The sequence below is a fragment of the Medicago sativa genome, chromosome 7, assembly GCF_051527215.1.
Source record: "Medicago sativa cultivar Bolivia chromosome 7, Bolivia_mono, whole genome shotgun sequence".
In the NCBI taxonomy this organism is placed as follows: domain Eukaryota; kingdom Viridiplantae; phylum Streptophyta; class Magnoliopsida; order Fabales; family Fabaceae; genus Medicago; species Medicago sativa.
Window position 1 is genome coordinate 103017546 of NC_140755.1, and position 18453 is coordinate 103035998.

At 32.8% G+C, this 18453-nt stretch overlaps 1 protein-coding gene across 1 annotated transcript; it reads left to right on the top strand.

Moving 5' to 3' along the window:
• Window positions 1–7618: 7618 nt before the first annotated feature.
• FLK (RNA-binding KH domain-containing protein) lies at window positions 7619–14856 on the top strand. The gene is made up of 7 exons (XM_085730168.1): window positions 7619–7768; window positions 7971–8259; window positions 10536–10773; window positions 12564–12712; window positions 12796–13089; window positions 13457–13651; window positions 14454–14856. The coding sequence occupies exons 2-7, from the start codon at window positions 7981–7983 to the stop codon at window positions 14625–14627; spliced, it is 1329 nt and encodes a 442-aa protein (XP_085586294.1). The 5' UTR covers window positions 7619–7768; window positions 7971–7980; the 3' UTR covers window positions 14628–14856.
• The last annotated feature ends 3597 nt before the right edge of the window (window positions 14857–18453 follow it).

The following is an 18453-nucleotide window of genomic DNA, read 5'->3' on the forward strand; positions in this document are numbered from 1 at the left end:
GAAACAAAAGTGATTCATAATTGACATGTCATATGTGTTACTGTTACATTGGGTTTTAAAATATCCAAACTAGCATTTCTAGAACATTTTACCTCACACCCCAACAATTATACCCTTACCCCTACAAACCATCAAAAATACCAATTTTAACCTTTTCAAGATCACACCCATCCACCCCATCATGTGTTTCCAGACTTGAAAATGGTTGATAAGTTTTTCGGAATTTTTAACTATACCAAAAATTTAATCTTTTTTTCACTTAAAGAATATTTTGAAGGTAGCGGTGTTGTTGGTAATGGAAAGAAGAAAATGGAGCTGCTTTTCATAGCTAGAGTTACTTTAAATTATGGTGATGATGATCATGATTTGTTATAATTCATTATTAATTACTTAGAAATCAAATTGAAAATGTGAGGTAAAATGTGTATAAAAGGGTTTTTTTTTTTTTTTTTTTACAACTAAATTGACATGTGTTTGTAGGTGGTAGGCACAATAGATACTAGTTAGGGGTGTTCGCGGTGCGATTTGGTTCGGTTTTGAGCATAAAAGTTATCCAAACCGCGAGATAAAAAAGCATGCGGTTTGGTTTGGTTCGGTTGATTTTTAAAAAGTCATCCAAACCAAACCAAACCAAACCAATGCGGTTTGGATTGGTTCGGTTTGTGCGGTTTATCGCGAGATAAAAAAAATATTACATTAACTCTAATATTGCCAACTTGTTACAAAGTAAACATAGGACATTTTATTTTGCTGTTTATATGATAAAATATTAGGCAAAACTTATATCAAAATAGGTAAAGTTAAGAAGAAACATAAACATGAAATAAATTATTGGGAAGTAAAGGAAACAAATTCATCACTAGAAATGAATTGAAAGAGATGGAAAGGAATTAGAATCGAACTTGATGGTGCAACAATGGAAAAATTGAATCAAAAGAGATTATTCTTGAGCTATGTAATTGGGCTAGTACATATTTAAGTAATATTCATTATTCTTGCGGTTTGGTTTGGTTTGGTTCGGTTGCTGAGATGCAAACCGCAAACCGAACCAAACCGCGCGGTTCAATGCAAAAGTCATCCGAATTCATCCGAACCAAGTGCGGTTTTTTGCGGTTTCGGTTTGGATTGGTTTGGTTTGCGGTTTTTCTATTGGGTTGGTTCGGTTTTGAACACCCCTAATACTAGTGTTGCATTTTTTTTAGAAATGATACATCATCCTATCATTATTATAAGCAAAAATCTACATAAAAATTTACATTTTAAATTTATTTATTAAATGATGTATGAGGTTTATAATACAGACTACAAACATCATTTAATGAATGTATCTAAAACGTTGATTTTTGTTTATAATAGTGACGAGATGGTGTATTTGCACAACAACTTTATGATAACTTTTTGACAACCTTCTCTCATACTCACGTTATACTCTTATTCTCACTCTTTCTTTTTCTCTCTCATCATCCTCTCACTATTATAAGCAAAAATTTATATAAAAATTTAGGTTAAAACTTGCTTTTGGTCCCTTCAAATATAGCGAGTTTGGGTTTTGGTCCCTGGTAAAATAAAATTTTGCAATTCATCTTTGCAAAATTTTTTGTTTTTTAAAATAGTCCCTGACCCCACTTTATTGATGATTTGACGCATTTTTGCGGACGTGACATTAGCTGTGCCACTTTGTCCACTTGGCATCCACATGGCATTTATTTCAATTAACTAATTTAATAAACATTTTTAAAAAACAGAAAAAATAATTTTGCAATTAAAACAAAACAATCAAATTTTAATTAATTAAGAAAACAATAAAACTGGAGCAAAGGGGAAAATCTTTACGGCTTCCCTATATTCCCCCTTTCCTTCCTTTGCTTCTTCTTCAATGGAACACATTCATCCTATGATCCTTCATCATCATTCTTCTTCCTCTGCGTGTCAATCATTGAAAGATTGTAAATTTTATTCTCATCTTGGATTTGCAGGAATAAGTTTTTAGAATCATTGAAACAAAACCCCTCTCATAAGATCTAGGCTTACTCCGGCGGCGGACACGACGTTCATTGTGTTGGACAGAACCAGATCCGGGTTTGACGCCGCCTCAATCCACCATCTTGTCTCGCCACCTCCGACGAACAGTAATGCTCTGGTGAAACACCTTTGTGATGAGCAGTAACCACGATCCCTTCATAAGTAGCGACGATACCTTCCCATAAAACCATCACCGGAGCTGTCCACGACTCCGGCGACGGTCGCATCTTCCTCTTCCCATGGTGACGCTGTTCATAGAAGCTAAAGAATGCGGTGGTGGTTATTGAAGATGAAAAGAGCAAAGATTGGTTCACATGAATTTGTTTATGGTTTGGTATTGCAAATGTTTCTGTGAGTGGGATTTATTTTTTTAGTATTTTTTTTAGGAAGATGAATGTATGTGTGAAGGGTTGTAGATGCAGACCTGGGAATTGGAATTTGGGAGAGAGGAGGATGAATTTTTCATTCTCCAAATTCTGGGCAGCAAAGATATTAATGAATTTTTTATTAATAAGCCATTTTTTAAAAAAGATTAATAAAATTTGATTGTTTTATTTTAATTGCAAAATTATTTTTTCTGTTTTTTAAAAATGTTTATTAAATTAGTTAATTGAAATAAATGCCATGTGGATGCCAAGTGGACAAAGTGGCACAGTCAGCTAATGTCACGTCCGCAAAAATGCGCCAAATCATCAATAAAGTGGGGTCAGCGACTATTTTAAAAAACAAAAAATTTTGCAGAGATGAATTTCAAAATTTTATTTTACCAAGGACCAAAACCCAAACTCGCTATATTTGCAGGGACCAAAAACATGTTTTAACCTAAAAAATTATAGCGAGTTTGGGTTTTGGTCCCTGGTAAATTAAAATTTTGAAATTCATCTCTGCAAAATTTTTGCGAGTAGCGAGTTTGAGTTTTGGTTATTAAATGCCATGTGGATGCCAAGTGGACAAAGTGGCACAGCTAATGCCACGTCCGCAAAAATGCGCCAAATCATCAATAAAGTGGGGTCAGCGACTATTTTAAAAAACAAAAAATTTTGCAGGGATGAATTTCAAAATTTTATTTTACCAGGGACCAAAAACATGTTATAAAATTTTGCTTATAATAGTGAAAGGATGATGAGAGAGAAAAAGAAAGAGTGAGAATAAGAGTATAACGTGAGTATGAGAGAAGGTTGTCAAAAAGTTATCATAAAGTTGTTGTGCAAATACACCATCTCGTCACTATTATAAGCAAAAATCAACGTTTTAGATACATTCATTAAATGATGTTTGTAGTCTGTATTATAAACCTCATACATTATTTAATAAATAAATTTAAAATGTAAATTTTTATGTAGATTTTTGCTTATAATAATGATAGGATGATGTATCATTTCTAAAAAAAATGCAACACTAGTATCTATTGTGCCAACCACCTACAAACACATGTCAATTTAGTTGTTAAAAAAAGAAGAAGAAAAAAACCCTTTTATATGATCTCCTACGGTAGGGGACCTATTGCCCTCTCCTACCGTAGACGGCACCGCATTTCTATTCCTAAACACCTTTTTCTTTTTGCAATTTTGTTTTGTTCAGATCTGATTTTTATTTTGGTATCTAGGATAACTGTGTATACACGTGTCAACGTCATAAATGTTTCATTTAAGGATTTTTTATGTTAATTATAAAAAATTATTGTTTTTAAAGGATAAAAAGTGTATAAAACTAAATATTGGCTATACGATAAAAAAAAACAAATATTGGTCCCGTGAGGATAGCTCAATTGGTAGGACAATGCATTTTTATATGCAGGGGCCGGGGTTTGAACCCCGGACACCCCACTTATTCGTCTTATAAGGTGAATTCTAGCCACTAGGCTGTCTGACCAAAAAAAAAACAAATTCATTGTTTCAGAAAGAAAAAAAAACACTCCATTTTCTTGTAAGTACGAGTAAAACATGATAAACAAAGCGAGAAGAAGCAGTATACATGCAATCATCGACAAAATATATACTAAAAAAATCATCAATATGTAGCAGAAAAAAAATCATCAATAATCAAGCACACAGTTAATTTTCATAAAATGGTTGTATGGGTTTTTTCTTACAAGTTAATGTCACTCAGCCCAATACTCGTAGAAACTCTGTGATATTTTACATAATGACATATTTTTTTCTCTTGTAAAGTTCTTTGGTTTTTATGTGAAGAATATAGTTGTGTGTTTTTATTTGATGCTACTTTTATATAATGTGAAATCTTAGTATTTTGCATTTCTTGTCGAAGATGGTTACTTTTTGGTCCATGTTTATAATTTGGTTTATGTTGTGAACCATCGAGTGGCTTTGATTAAGTACCGTTTACCATTTACTCATATGTTATGTCATACTGTGTACGGTTTTATTAAGTACTATATGGTTTATAATTTGGTTTATGTTGATGAATAAAATATTATTTTTGTATTTTTTTATAATTTGTGACAAAACATTGTGTTGTGATTTAGTGAGTGATAAAAAATTCAATTTTGTCCATTACCTTGCCCCCAATCCGTCCAATAAAGGAACAATTTTTAAATCAAACACAATACAACTTACAACTGGAGTTGTCGTGTCAGGTCTCCTTGTTTTTCAGCACATCGCACAACCTTAATCTTCAGATTTAAACTTGGATCCTTAGATTTTTTTCCCTACCGTTTCATTATCTCAAAACCTAAACGACTTTAGTGAAAATTACGTCAAATTTCCAATTAAGATCCTCGTATTATATTTATATTCGGATGAACAAATAAAAAAAACTTATATCATTAAGTGATGCTGACTACATGAATTATATTAAGTTATAATGTTCTATAAACTATATTTTCGATGCAACTCATTCGTATTATCACAATGTTCTTTATCTGCATCAATCCTCTGTAGTATTTGGAAGCGCAATAATTTGAGATTGTGACATCAAGTGAAAGAAACAACATCACAAGTCTTTGAAAAAGTTGTGCATGTGTTAGAAGACTGGAAAGTTGCCCATGAATTGGGAAGGCCCGCAGATACACCAACACCAAATATACCACCAGGGTCGAGTAACATGAACAATGTTCGACGACGGAGACCCGCCTCAGGTAGACAAAAATGTAATGCAGATGCTTCCTTCTTGACTTCCCATAATAAGGTTGGTATTTATATGTGTATTTGAGATGTCAATGGGGCATATGCGCTTGCTAAAATAGCATGGTTTGCACCATTGTGTTCGGTGGAGGTTGACGAAGTTTTAAGACTACGTAAAGTGATGTCGTGGGTGGAAGAGTTAGGATTGGATGTCAAGGATTTCTCTTTGGATTCGAAGTTCGTCGTTGATGTTGTTAACAACAATAACAGCAGTAACAATGATTTTGGAAGTACTATTAGTCATTGCCGACAGCTAAACATCCATTTTACCCACTATAAGACAGAGTTTAATTGAAGACAAATAAATGGGGTGACTTATGAATTAGCACCAATATCCTCATTATAATCTAATTCCCAATTATTTATTGATGCACCACCTTGTATTAATGTTTTTTTTTGTCAAGTAGTCTAGTGGTTAGAATTCACTTTTTTCAAGGTGAATAAGTGGGGTGTCCAGGGTTCGAACCGCGGCGCCTGCATATAACAGTGCATGTCCCTACCAACTGAGCTATGCTTACAGGGACGCCTTGTATTAATGATTTATTATCTAACAAAATGAGATTAACTTTCTCCCCTGAAAATGGTAAAAATGAATAAACAATAAATAGTTTTTCACTCAATAAATAAATAAAGAAATGTTTTTTTACAAGTAATAATAATGAGTAAATAGGCAATTTTCCCTCGAAATTGTATGTTTCGTCAATTACCCCATTAAATTAACAAAACTTCAATTACTCCCCTATAATTGCATAACGTTAATCAATTTACTCCCTCCGTTAAATTTTTCTGTTAGTCAACATGACGTGACTTCTGACTGTTTACGGTTATGATCAAATACCCCCACCCCACACCCCCCCCCCCCCCCCCCCCCCCCCCCGAAATTTTGCACTTATGTCATTAAAAGCATACATTTAGTTCTTCAAGTAGTATATTGTACCTATTGTTATCAAAATTCTATTCACAAGAACATGAATGAATATACGTCAAAGAAGTAATGGTTTTGTCATGTGCAACCTTTTCATTCATATTTCATATATATCAACAAGGAGCAAGATAATTTTTTTTTACAAAGATGGTAAAACTAAAAACCAAACATTAAAAAGATATCAAGCTGTTGAAATAAACCAAAACAAGAATGCCATAGCAGCAGAAAATTGATATATATCACATAACTTTACAGGACAATACCGGCTTCATGTAGAAGATCTGTGACACAATCTATTTAACATGTTGCAGCTAATAGCTAATAGATATGGCATTTCCTGCATTATAAAAATTATATCATTAATCAAGTTGCAAGTTCACAAACCTAAGCCTTGTTTCTTATTCCTTCTGCAGATATTAACCTATGAATTTTCTTTATGGACACACAATTATCAAAGACTTGTGTACTCTTATGACTGCATACTCTAACATAATTACCAACTTGTGAAAAAAAGTCTTATACATATGTATATATTTAGAACACATGAGAGTAACATACCTTTCATAAAGATTTATATGACCAATAGCTGCATAAACATACATTCCATAAAGATTTATATGCAGTGGCATATCCATGACCCTGAGTCAGGGGGTGCAAATTTTTTTAACTCATTAATTATAATTTTGTCATCTAAAACGGATTAACAATGCAACTTGTTTCAGTTTGTCCTTCATTTCTATGTAATTTTCTATATATATTATTTAAATTATATACAATTAATCATAATCATAGTCTTTATGGACAAAGGAAAAAGAATTGTCCAAAAGAAAAGAACAAGAAGTTAGAGAAGGAATTTTTTTTTGGAGTAGTATACAATATATAATTTACTTGCAAAATGATTAGACACTTATGTTTTTGGCATTTATGATCCTACCGAATTAAATAACCACAACTAATAATCAAAATTCAATTAAACTAAGGCAGTGCAAATAGCAATAGGAAATATGTTGTGTAACACTCTGCTGGTTAGTCTTCTAAAGTCTTTGGCAGGTGCAAAAGGAAAAACTGAGGGTGTGCAAATAGCAATATCAGTGTATTAATAGGCATAAAATGGAAAATTCCAGGGTGTGCACCCAGCTGGCTCCGCCCCTGTTTATATGATTAATTGTTTGCCTTTAATATCTTTTGAGTCAAAGATAAGAAAAAAATATAAATTTTCAAGTTCATAAGGTATTTTGCACATAAATGAAAAATTTCAGGGGGATATTTGCTCATAATGGTAAACAGTCAAATGCCACGTAATGTTGATTAACAAAAAAAAATTGACGGAGAAGGTAAATTGATTAAAGTTATGCAATTTCAAGGGGTAATTGACAAAACTTACAATTTAAGGGGGGAAATTGCCTATTTACTCAAATAATAATTGAATGATATTTTCCTAAAAAAAAATAATTAAATGATATATTAGTTCAAAAAAAATAAAAAATAAAATGATATACTACGTGCCAATGTTATGCCACCACCTATTATCCTTCATCACTTCGTTCTCACAACTTGTAAGTCACTCCCTCCACTCTCACTTAGCCCCTTTTCCCAAAACCAATACCAAAACCCTAGATTCCATCTTCTTCATTCTCGCACCCAAACTTCTAATTTACATCTCTACCCTGCAATCAAGGTAATTTACTCACCATGTTCGTTTTTTTTATGCATTTATTGTACTCTACACTCACTTATTCACTATTTCTCGCGGTTCAGCAACTTTTTCTCGATAAATCCTTTACAGATCTATCCCCTATTCTCCTTTTAACTCTACTTCTACTTGTTGATATCATGTGGTGTAAAAATTTGATTTTTTTGTTTGTTTGTGTTTCTGGCAGTGGAAATTCCATGGCTGAGGTTGATCAGAACGTAGGTGAATTCGAAGAACAACAGCAAATTGTTGAGACGGAACAAAATGAGTCTGAAAAGGTGGTTGAGGTGCCGATCGTTGAGCCTGAGAAGAAATGGCCGGGCTGGCCTGGTGAGAGTGTTTTCAGAATGTTGGTTCCTGCTCAAAAGGTTGGTGGGATAATTGGTCGGAAAGGAGAGTTTATTAAGAAGATTGTTGAAGAGACACGTGCTCGTGTTAAGATTCTTGATGGGCCTCCCGGAACTTCAGAACGGGCTGTGAGTGTTTTCTCTATTCAGCTTACATCTGTTTTTCTGGTTAAAAAGTTAGCTGCATTTGTATCTTGGTAGCATTGATCTGGAATGATTTATTTTTACCAAGCTCTTTTGGATTTTCTTACTTCCTTCATTTTTTAAAAGGATTCATTTGTTTTTGAATATGGTTTTAAAATTTGTGGTTGAGTTGTAGAATAATATTCATGATATCTGTTTTTTTTTATGGAGCTCTGCAGTGATTGTACTCATTACTTGCAATGATGACATAGTTATATCTTTTATCTGTACTTTTACTAATCCTAGATAAGTACATTATAACAAATAAATAAACGAAAAATGTATGCACTGATGTGTGTCTGAGCGTCGCATTTTCTAAGACAAGGACCAATGTGAGAAATATTTACGTATGTAATTAGGTATTTACCTATATAATTTGGGTCCAAAATGCTTGTAAATATTCAGAGTAGGAATTATTGGGAGTGAGGGAAAGTACCTTTAATTCTTTTCAAGGACCTGGAATTTGTGTCTGAAACAACTCATAGCAATTATCCCTTTAACTATGTCTCTCTCTGCTTAAGATGTTATGATGAAGAATAAATTGTGGCTGTCTTTCCTTAAGCAATCTTAATTTGCAATGTCCTATTCTCACGACAAGAAATTGTAAGAATAAAAAATATAGCTTGTTTATGGTCAGAACAAAGTGAAACCTTATTCATGTGATACAATGAACACAAAAACTAAGATGAAGAAGACGAAACAAATTCGAAAAAGAATTATGGAAAAAATCCACGAAATATGAATTTAATTCTAACAGAAAATGAATCTGTGCAGGTTCAATATTCCATTTTTAAAGGCAACGACTCAATCATCAATTAGATCCCCAATATTGAAGAACCAAAGTTCCAGATGCAGGATCAGCATTGAGCATTGCAAAGTGCTGAAAGTTTATTAACACGTAGTCATTTTATATCAAAGTACCACGAAGCTCTGCATTCCAGCGGGTAAATTCAAAACCTGGATGATTGATGTCTTGCCGCAGATTCCTAGCAATGAAAAAAAGTTTATCACCAGCTCTAATACAATACCGAAAACAATAAATACCAAACCATAAGTATTTTGTTTGTCATACATGTTATCAAGAAAAAAGGATCCGAAGATTAACCAAGGCTATCAATTAATTTTAATTTTAACACATGGAGTATGTCTATGTTAATATTTGTTATGTTATCACAATAGTTCTTCAGTAGGAAATATTGGTAAAGTTATAGCTATAATTAACTAAATGCACTGTAGTAAACCAAGACCCAATCAATAAAAAAAAAATAGAAGACACTTCCACGGTGACATACATTTTAAATCACACGTCATATCACTTATCGTAATTATGTTCACGTATGACACACTTCCATGTTTCTAAAAGGTTTATCTAGGAAATTCCTTTCACGTTTTAATCGCCATTGGATATGAGTAGTAAAGAATGTTTCTTGTGGTAGTTGGAACTTGGTGATATTAAATATACTGGCAAAGGGTTGGGACAAAATGTTGCTTGTTTTCTTCCCTAACAAGAAACAGGTAGAGGGCTGGGGTAAGTTGCACGAGGTGCAGAAGTATTGCATAGATTGGCAGTGGACATAGAAAGGAAAACTGGTAGGGAGCGGGTGGGCGTTCTAGTTAGACAACGAGTTCAGGCACACAATCTTCAAAATTATATTTTAGAATTCTCCATGTTTTATTTTCTTTTTCTGTTGTCGATAAAAGATGTTTATCAAAATATCTAAACTGTGCTTCAGTTATCTATCTGAAAACCAACATGCTGTTATATTTGGTACTTGACCACAAGCAGTTTGACATTTTAATTTTCAAAGATTGCAATTGGACGAGGATAGGTTAAATAGTAATGCAGAGTATTTGGGTGCAAGAGCTATTCCTCTTAATAATTCGGCCTTTAAGACTGTTACAAAATTGGTTTGGTGGTGAAGTGAAGGATTCCTTCTGGAATTTTTCTGACAGGTCATGATAATGTAGGTATTAATTGTGGAAGAATATTGGCTATTTAGCTGAATCTCCTATTTGTTGCATTTTTAATAATCAAAGTTGCTTGCATTGCATGCTATCTTGCTGATCCCGAGATTGTAGGTGGCATGTAAAGGGCTGTAATTGGTGCTCTGGTGGCTTTTTATTGTTTGTCACCATATTATGTCTTCGTGTTGCATATTATCATTAGAGGAAATGTTGAGATCAAAGACAGGCTGATAGTGTTATTTGTTCTTTGTGATTAGGTAATGGTATCAGCTAAAGATGAGCCTGGTTCTTCTCTTCCACCTGCTGTGGATGGCTTATTGAAGGCTCATAAACGGTTAATTGATGGGTTAGATGCTCCTTCAGGTGTGGCTGGGAAGGTTTCTACAAAATTTCTAGTGCCAGCCTCACAAGCAGGAAGTTTAATTGGGAAACAAGGAGGCACCGTAAAATCTATCCAAGAAGCATCAAATTGTATAGTCAGAGTTCTGGGAGCAGGTATCTACTCATATTTGATTTAAAAACTTTCAATCTGATTGCTGGATTGTCAATTTTATTATCACTTAGCATTCTGTTATTCTGAGAAGTTCATCGTAGCTTGTATTACAAATTTTCCTTACCCTAATTTTATATCAGAGATAAGTTTGGGATTCATCCACTGGGTACTAGAGCTGTAATAGAGCAATAGTGTAAATATGCTTTTAAGTCTATTAACTGGGATGGTTCCAAGTTCCTCTTCCTATTCGTCAAACGTGTTTTGTTCTTGTCACTGTTTGGTTTATTACCATTTTTACTATTATTGATACTCCTCTCTTTAATTGTCGCTTTTGTAGAAGAATTTTGTTCCTAGAGGTTAATGAGTTTGATCCATATATGGTTTCGGATAGAACATTATGGCGTAATTTTATCCCTGTAGCCGACCCCACTTAGTGGGATAAGGCTTGGTTGTTGTTGTTACCAAGGTTGTTAAACGCGCGCTGTAGATCGTGAGATCGTACGATCTCACGCGTTCTTCTCCCTAAACCGTGCCGGCGCGGTGCGAAAATCGTTGAAGAGGGAGGCGCGGCCGGCGCAGAGGTAGATCGCAAGATCGTGGAAGCGGCGAGTTTTCTCACACCGAATTTGTACCTTTTAACCCATATGACCCTGGTTCGCGGAGAAGAGTTCGTTGACCAAAACGACATGCTTTGCAGCGGAAGAGAAATGGATGTTGAAGAGTCAAAACAGTTGAGCTTGCCTTTCACGCAGTCAATATTAAAAGCTGATTTATTATTTTTGGAAAGTGTGCCGCTATTTGCTTGTTATTCTTAATTTTATTTTATAATGCTTCTTTTACGGGAATTTTTATTTTTTAATGCTAATTTGCCAAGTTTACTTTTTTTAATGCTAGTAATTTGCTAAGTTTACTCTATTTTTAAAAAGATTTCATTGTTTTTAGCCTTAATAAATCTTATATTTAATATATTTTAAAAGCTTTATGCTAACAAATACTTAGATAGTTTTTTTTCTAATAAAAATTAATTAAATTGTTAATTAGTTATTTATTTAACATAAGTACTATTTAATTTAATCATATAATTTAATTATATAACACTATATGTAGTATTTTTTTTGTTTGAAGAAACATTCTATACTTAGTAATATTAAGTGTGTTTCTTAATTATAGTATAATCTTGTCTTTGGTGGGATCTTACGATCCTTGTTACGATCTCACTATTTACGATTTTTCTATACCCAAACGATCTTAGATGAGATCTCGATTTTGACAACCATGGTTGTTACTGTGATTGTTTTCAAAGCTCAATGAATGAGATAATAAATAATCAAGAATATTAAGGAATAAGACATGATTTCATAAAAAATAATAAAATTTATTGATTGTATTAATATGTGTAAATACCCTTAAAACAACAAGTTAAAAGAAACGGAGGGAGTATCATGTAAGCACTCAGATATGCATAGCTAACTTCTATCATTACCACCTAAACCCTAAACTTACGATAATTCCCGCTATTTATTAATTCAGTTGTCAGATTCATGTATTCTAATCTAAGTAGTTTAAAACTTTCCCTTTCTAAAACCTTTTTTTGTCTATCCTTTTCATTAAAAATTATTTCTAAGATACAATTTGAAGTTTATGCTTCCAGTCTTCTGTAGTTTATGCTTTTAGATAAAATATTAGTGGAAATTTGAAGTTTTTTTCTCTTTCCGTTTTGGTTCTTGGATGGGCTGTTTGACATTCTCTAGTTGCTAAGCATCTTGCACCTCTGTTGTTTTTTTGTCTGCAGAAGATCTGCCTGTTTTTGCCCTTCAAGATGACAGGGTGGTTGAAGTAGTAGGGGATCCCATTGGAGTGCACAAGGCAGTGGAGATGATTGCATGCCACCTTAAGAAATTTTTAGTTGATCGCAGTATAATTCCAATTTTTGAAATGAATGTAAGTGTGTTAATTCATATTACACTTGTGAAGAATCTATCTTATGCTTACCAAGGAATGCAACTAATTTGATCTTTCTCCAGATGCAAATGGCTAATAACCACCCTGTGGAGCACATGCCAGTGCCACCACCACCCCACCAATCATGGGGTCCACCTCAGGGTCTCCCACCAAATGCTGGTGGAGGTCCTGGATTTGGACTTGCTCCTCAATTCATGCCACCTCCAAGGCAAGTTGATAATTACTACCCACCAGCTGAAATGCCTCCTCCATTGGACAAACAGCCCCATCATGGTATATCCGCCTATGGAAGAGATGCTTCAATAGGAGTTCACGCATCATCCAATACTCAGTCTGCACCTTCCATGGTCACACAGGTACTTTTCTTATTTCAAATTTTGTTTTCTAATAATCCCCAAAAGGAAGTAGTATGGTGATTGGGATGATATATTGGCATTACATTTTTATGTAGTTTGCATTTTTCTGGATGTCTTAGAACTCGCCAGTCTGTCTGTCGTTGTTTATGTAGTTTGATGAGACGACTTGTTGACTGCTGCTTCATGAATTTTGTGCAATAGCCGTGGTAAAGGCTGGTTGTGAAACTTTACCAGTGTTGATTGATATTTGCTGTTGCTTTCCACGTTGCTGTTTAGATTTAAGATAGCAGAGGGTGATGTTAGGTTCCACACTTGGATGTTAAGCTGAAATGATACTAATTGTCTTGCTAATGCTATTGTGGCACAGATCACGCAGCAAATGCAAATTCCTCTATCGTACGCTGATGCTGTTATTGGAACAGCCGGAACAAATATAAGCTATATCAGAAGAGCAAGTGGGGCCACTGTTACCATACAAGAAACAAGAGGAGTTCCTGGGGAGATGACAGTTGAAATCAGCGGGACTGCTTCTCAAGTTCAAACAGCACAGCAATTGATACAGGTAATCCTGATCTTGGTCTTTGATTTGCTCCAGCCGTTCTAATATTAGTGTTGTCCTAGGTTTTCTTCAGACTAGGAAAAACTATAAATGAATAAAATAATATTGTAATTTTACAAACTTTTACTCTTTTTTTTTTTTTGAAGAAGCTAAATTAGCCCACCCTAATTGGCAAACTTTTCCTCATTAACAGTTGGTTATTAACCATTGTTATACTTGGAGGTAGAATTGGAATGAAATAATTAATGCCACTATTAAAAAACATAACAGTTATTTTAAGACATTTTTATATGTTGAAGCTGCATGCATTTTAGTTTATACATTACAGTTCATAGCATGCGGCATGTCTTGGAAATTTGTTTTAGATTTATACTGAATTAGAGTAATGAAAAAATATTGAATCGTTTACTTGGTTCCTAAAAGATTCATTTTGCGCTAGAGTTTTATCGAAGATTAATTTTTTATGTAAATACAGTAAATTATAAGATTGTTAAATTTCTAAATTAAACTATTATCCTTCCACGAGTATTTTTTCAATAAGTTGACTGGTTGAGTAAGAAATTTGTCATTTTATCCATCCTCACCCCGTCATTTATTTGATGCAAGGAAATTATCTTCAATCTTTTCTGTTATTTCATTTCATGCAGTATCTTTATTTTCTCAATTTGTTTCCATATAAAAGCTATGAATTTACTGTGCATAGTCCTATCTCACCGAATGCATGTCTTGGATGTTAGAACTGATTGACCTAACATTATCAATTTGCCTTGTACTCCAGCAATATAATCCTGAATCTGTGGTGCAGAATTTTATGGCGGAAGCTGCAGCACCGGCGCAGCAACAAACAGGTGGGCCTCCTGCAGACCAAGGATACAATTCCTACCCTGCTCATAGTTCTGTCTATGCGTCACCACCTTCCAATCCAGGACATGCTGGAGCCTATGGTGCAGTTTATGGTGCAAATTATGGGTACCAATGATGAGGCAGTAGAACTAAAGCTTCCATTATTGAATGTTGGAAACATCTTTATTTAGTGTAATGATTCAAGAACTATTCGACATTGCGCTACATGGTTTGTTTCTGAATCATACAAAAAATTGTAACTTATTTTTGACACCAGTGTTCTGTTTCTGTTGGCAGTCATTTGGAAAGGTCGAACAAACTTTTGATGGCCTTGTAATGTATTATTAACTTGTTCTTTGATTGTATCTAGTTAGTGCATCTGTGTCTCTTCCTAGCTTTTCATAAATCGCATGCTAGTTAACTAACTACTAGGGGAAATGCCAATGAGCTTGTAGCTCAATTTGATGTGTCGAGACTCAAGAATGTTATTTGGGCCACATCCCCTTTAGGGCTTATTAGAGATGATTACTCATCCCCTAAAATGCCACATTTTCAAGAAGCACGTTTTAGTAGTGTATTTTGACAGATTTCAACATATAGAAGTGCTGATTGCAAGAACCACACATAAATAAAGGCCATAACAATCAGTTCGTTTAACCAGTCAAAAAAAAAAAAAAAAAACAGCTTGCTCAATATGTTTATGTTTGGTATCATGGTGGCTATGCCATGATGACACTGATTTTTTAAAAACTTACATATTGTAGTTTTTCAAAAATCATGTTAAATCACAGTAATTCTCACATACTCACGTGATATCCAACATGCAGTACTTCGTAGTGTGGGTGAGGGTGCAAATACTAAGTATACTGTGGCAGACGTGTACCTTTGCCGAAGTACATCATGAAGAGAGGTTTTGAACAGTAGTGTTGAGCTTTGAATTGACTTGATGTTCTTAGAGCAGAGGTCGCAAAAAACAACTCAACTTTCTCTTCAATGGCGGCTAGGCTACAAATTCTGCAACAATAAAAAAAATATATTTTTAGATGAATATTTATATTTATCGTGACAATTATTTTATTTTATTTTTATCATAAAAGTAGCAAAAGCTTAATCATAATCTTTTTAGCCATAGCACCTTGCTTAATAAGGTCACGCCAACCATCCCCCACATAAACCGACATTTTATATACCACTTGTCAGGTTTCAACCTTTTAACCAATATGCTTGTTTACAAACGTCAGTTACAATGAACATTTCTGTTCTGATAGAAAACAGTCACAGTGAACATTATTAAACTGTGATGTGATATCATTCACATAATTCATACATGCATAATGTATTGCTTTTCAACTATTGAAGTTAGGATATTGACAATTTGACATACATGACCTGATTATTATTACTCCCTCTGACCCACAATGTAGCCTTCCTTTGCTTTTTTCACATTTTTTAAGAAAAACTGACAATGTAATTATTATGTCTGTTTTGTGTGTTAATATTATCATATTGTCCTTTGTTTGTACTCCATCCGTTTTAAAATGAGTGTCGTTTTAGGCTTTGACACATAGATTAGGAAATGGAATGAAATAATCATTGGATATAACGTTTTTACTAAACTACCCTTACTTTATAAGAAAAAGATAAAATTAAAGTTGCATTGAAAATTGTGTGAGAGAGAAAAGTTGGAGTATTTATTGAGGGTAAGCTTGGAAGAAAAAAATTAAAGTTGTATTGAAAATGTAAAGTGACATTCATTTTGAAACAAATTTTTTGGGCTAAAGCGACACTCATTTTGAAACGGAGGGAGTATATGTATTAAATTTGACTTTTTAAATTTCAAAACAAATTAGTAGTATTAATTAGAGAGTAAATAGGCAATTTCCCCCGAAATTGCAAGGTTGTCAAATATCCCCCTGTAGTTAACGAAACATCAATTACCCCCTGAAATTGCATAACGTTGATCAATTTACCCCATCCGTCAATTTTTCTGTTAACTGTTTACGGTTATGATCAATTACCCCCCCTGAAATTTTACACTTATGTGCAAAATGCCCCCTGAACTTGAAAAATTAAAAAAATTGAAAAAATTCTGGAAAAATGAAAAATCAATAAAAAAAATTGAAAAAAATTCTGGAAAATTGAAAAATTAATAAAAATGAAAAAAAAGGGAAAAAATTTAAAAAAATCTGGAAAAATTAATAAAAAAAAATCTGAAAAAGTTTAAAAATTCTGGAAAAATTAAAAAAAAATATGAAAAAATTAATAAAAAAATGATTAAAAAAATAAAATAATCTATTAAAATGAAAAATAATGAAAAAATTCTGGAAAATAAAAAATATTCTGATTAGTATATATGTCGAAATTTCGAAATTCTGGAAAAAATTTATTTTTCGAAATTCCGAAATTTTGATTAGTATATATGTCGAGCTTAGGTTTTTTCAGTGTATTTTTTCCCTTATTTTCGGTTTATAAATACACAAAAAGTTCCCGGTTTATAAATACACAAAAATTCCCGGAAAAAATACTAATGAAAATTTCGAAATTTCGAAAAATACATAGAAAACCTAAGCTCGGTTTATAAATACACATATTTTTTCCCTTATTCTCGGTTTATAAATACACAAAAATTCCCGAAATTTTTTTGAGAAATACTAATGAAAATTTTTGAAATTTTCATTAAAATTTCTTTTTTCCAGAATTTCATTGTTATTTTCGAAAATTTAAAATTTCATTAAAATTTATTTTCCAGATTTTTTTTTTCGAGAATTTCCAGAATTTTTATTTTCCAGAATTTCATTAAAATTTAAAATTTCGAAAATTTCATTTTTCCAGAATTTTAATTTTTTTAAAAATTTAGAAATTTTATTTTTTTTTCAGAATTTTTTCATTATTTTTTATTTTATTAGATTATTTTATTTTTATTAATTTTTTCAGATTTTTTTTATTTTTATTAATTTTTCCAGATTTTTTTCAGTTTTATTAATTTTTCAATTTTCCAGAATTTTTTAATATTTTTTTCAATTTTTTTTATTGATTTTTCATTTTTCCAGATTTTTTTAATATTTTTCTAGAATTTTTTCAATTTTTTTTAATTTTTCAAGTTCAGGGGGCATTTTACACATAAGTGTAAAATTTCAGGGGGGTAATTGATCATAACCGTAAACAGTTAACAGAAAAATTGACGGAGGGGGTAAATTGATTAACGTTATGCAATTTCAGGGGGTAATTGATGTTTCGTTAACTACAGGGGGTATTTGACAAACCTTGCAATTTCGGGGGGGAAATTGCCTATTTACTCATTAATTAGAGGTATGTTTAGGAAAATAATAATAAATGTATCTAGTAATTTGAAAAGGGATTTAGATTTAGGGACAAAAATAAAATCAAATGGGTGGTTAGATATAGAAACGGAGGAAGTATTAATTTAACGTGAACTCCCAAGTATTCCACGAAATCAATCCAACCTAGAAACTGAAACTTACCGCTTGATTTTGAATTATTTCAAAGTATTTCCTTTTTCTTCTTTTTCTTCTTCTTTTTTTAGAACTGTCAAACGACTGCCCTTAACCATACAAACATTTGTAAGAGTAGAATAGTAAATTTTGTTAATTTGGAGCTTTTATGAAAGATTTAAACTAAAAAAGTTCATAACTTAATCATAAACTTATCAATAATTTTAATACGATCTCTAAATAAAAAATTTTGAACTAATTTTTCTCTTTTATTATGCTTGGGTGCTGACTAATGTTTCTCTTTTATTCCAGACACCATGAAAGTGTTTGTTTCAAGGTTAAGAATGACATTTCCACGAATACATGGTTAGAGAATGATTATACCCATGTTTATTATGAGGTTGAGAAAAAAATATTCCTGGGTATAAAGATTCCTGGGAATGAAGTAACTTCCTATAACTTCCATTATTCTCATGAATTTATTTCCCTGTAAAGAGATTAGAATGTGCT

Bases quoted from the DNA above. Each gene is read 5' to 3' on its own strand.
- FLK (XM_085730168.1), top strand. From the start codon at position 7,981: ATGGCTGAGGTTGATCAGAACGTAGGTGAATTCGAAGAACAACAGCAA. The intron at 10,774-12,563 runs GTATCTACTCAT...TTTTGTCTGCAG, and splicing joins AGTCAGAGTTCTGGGAGCAG to AAGATCTGCCTGTTTTTGCC. The intron at 13,652-14,453 runs GTAATCCTGATC...TCTGTGGTGCAG, and splicing joins CAGCACAGCAATTGATACAG to AATTTTATGGCGGAAGCTGC.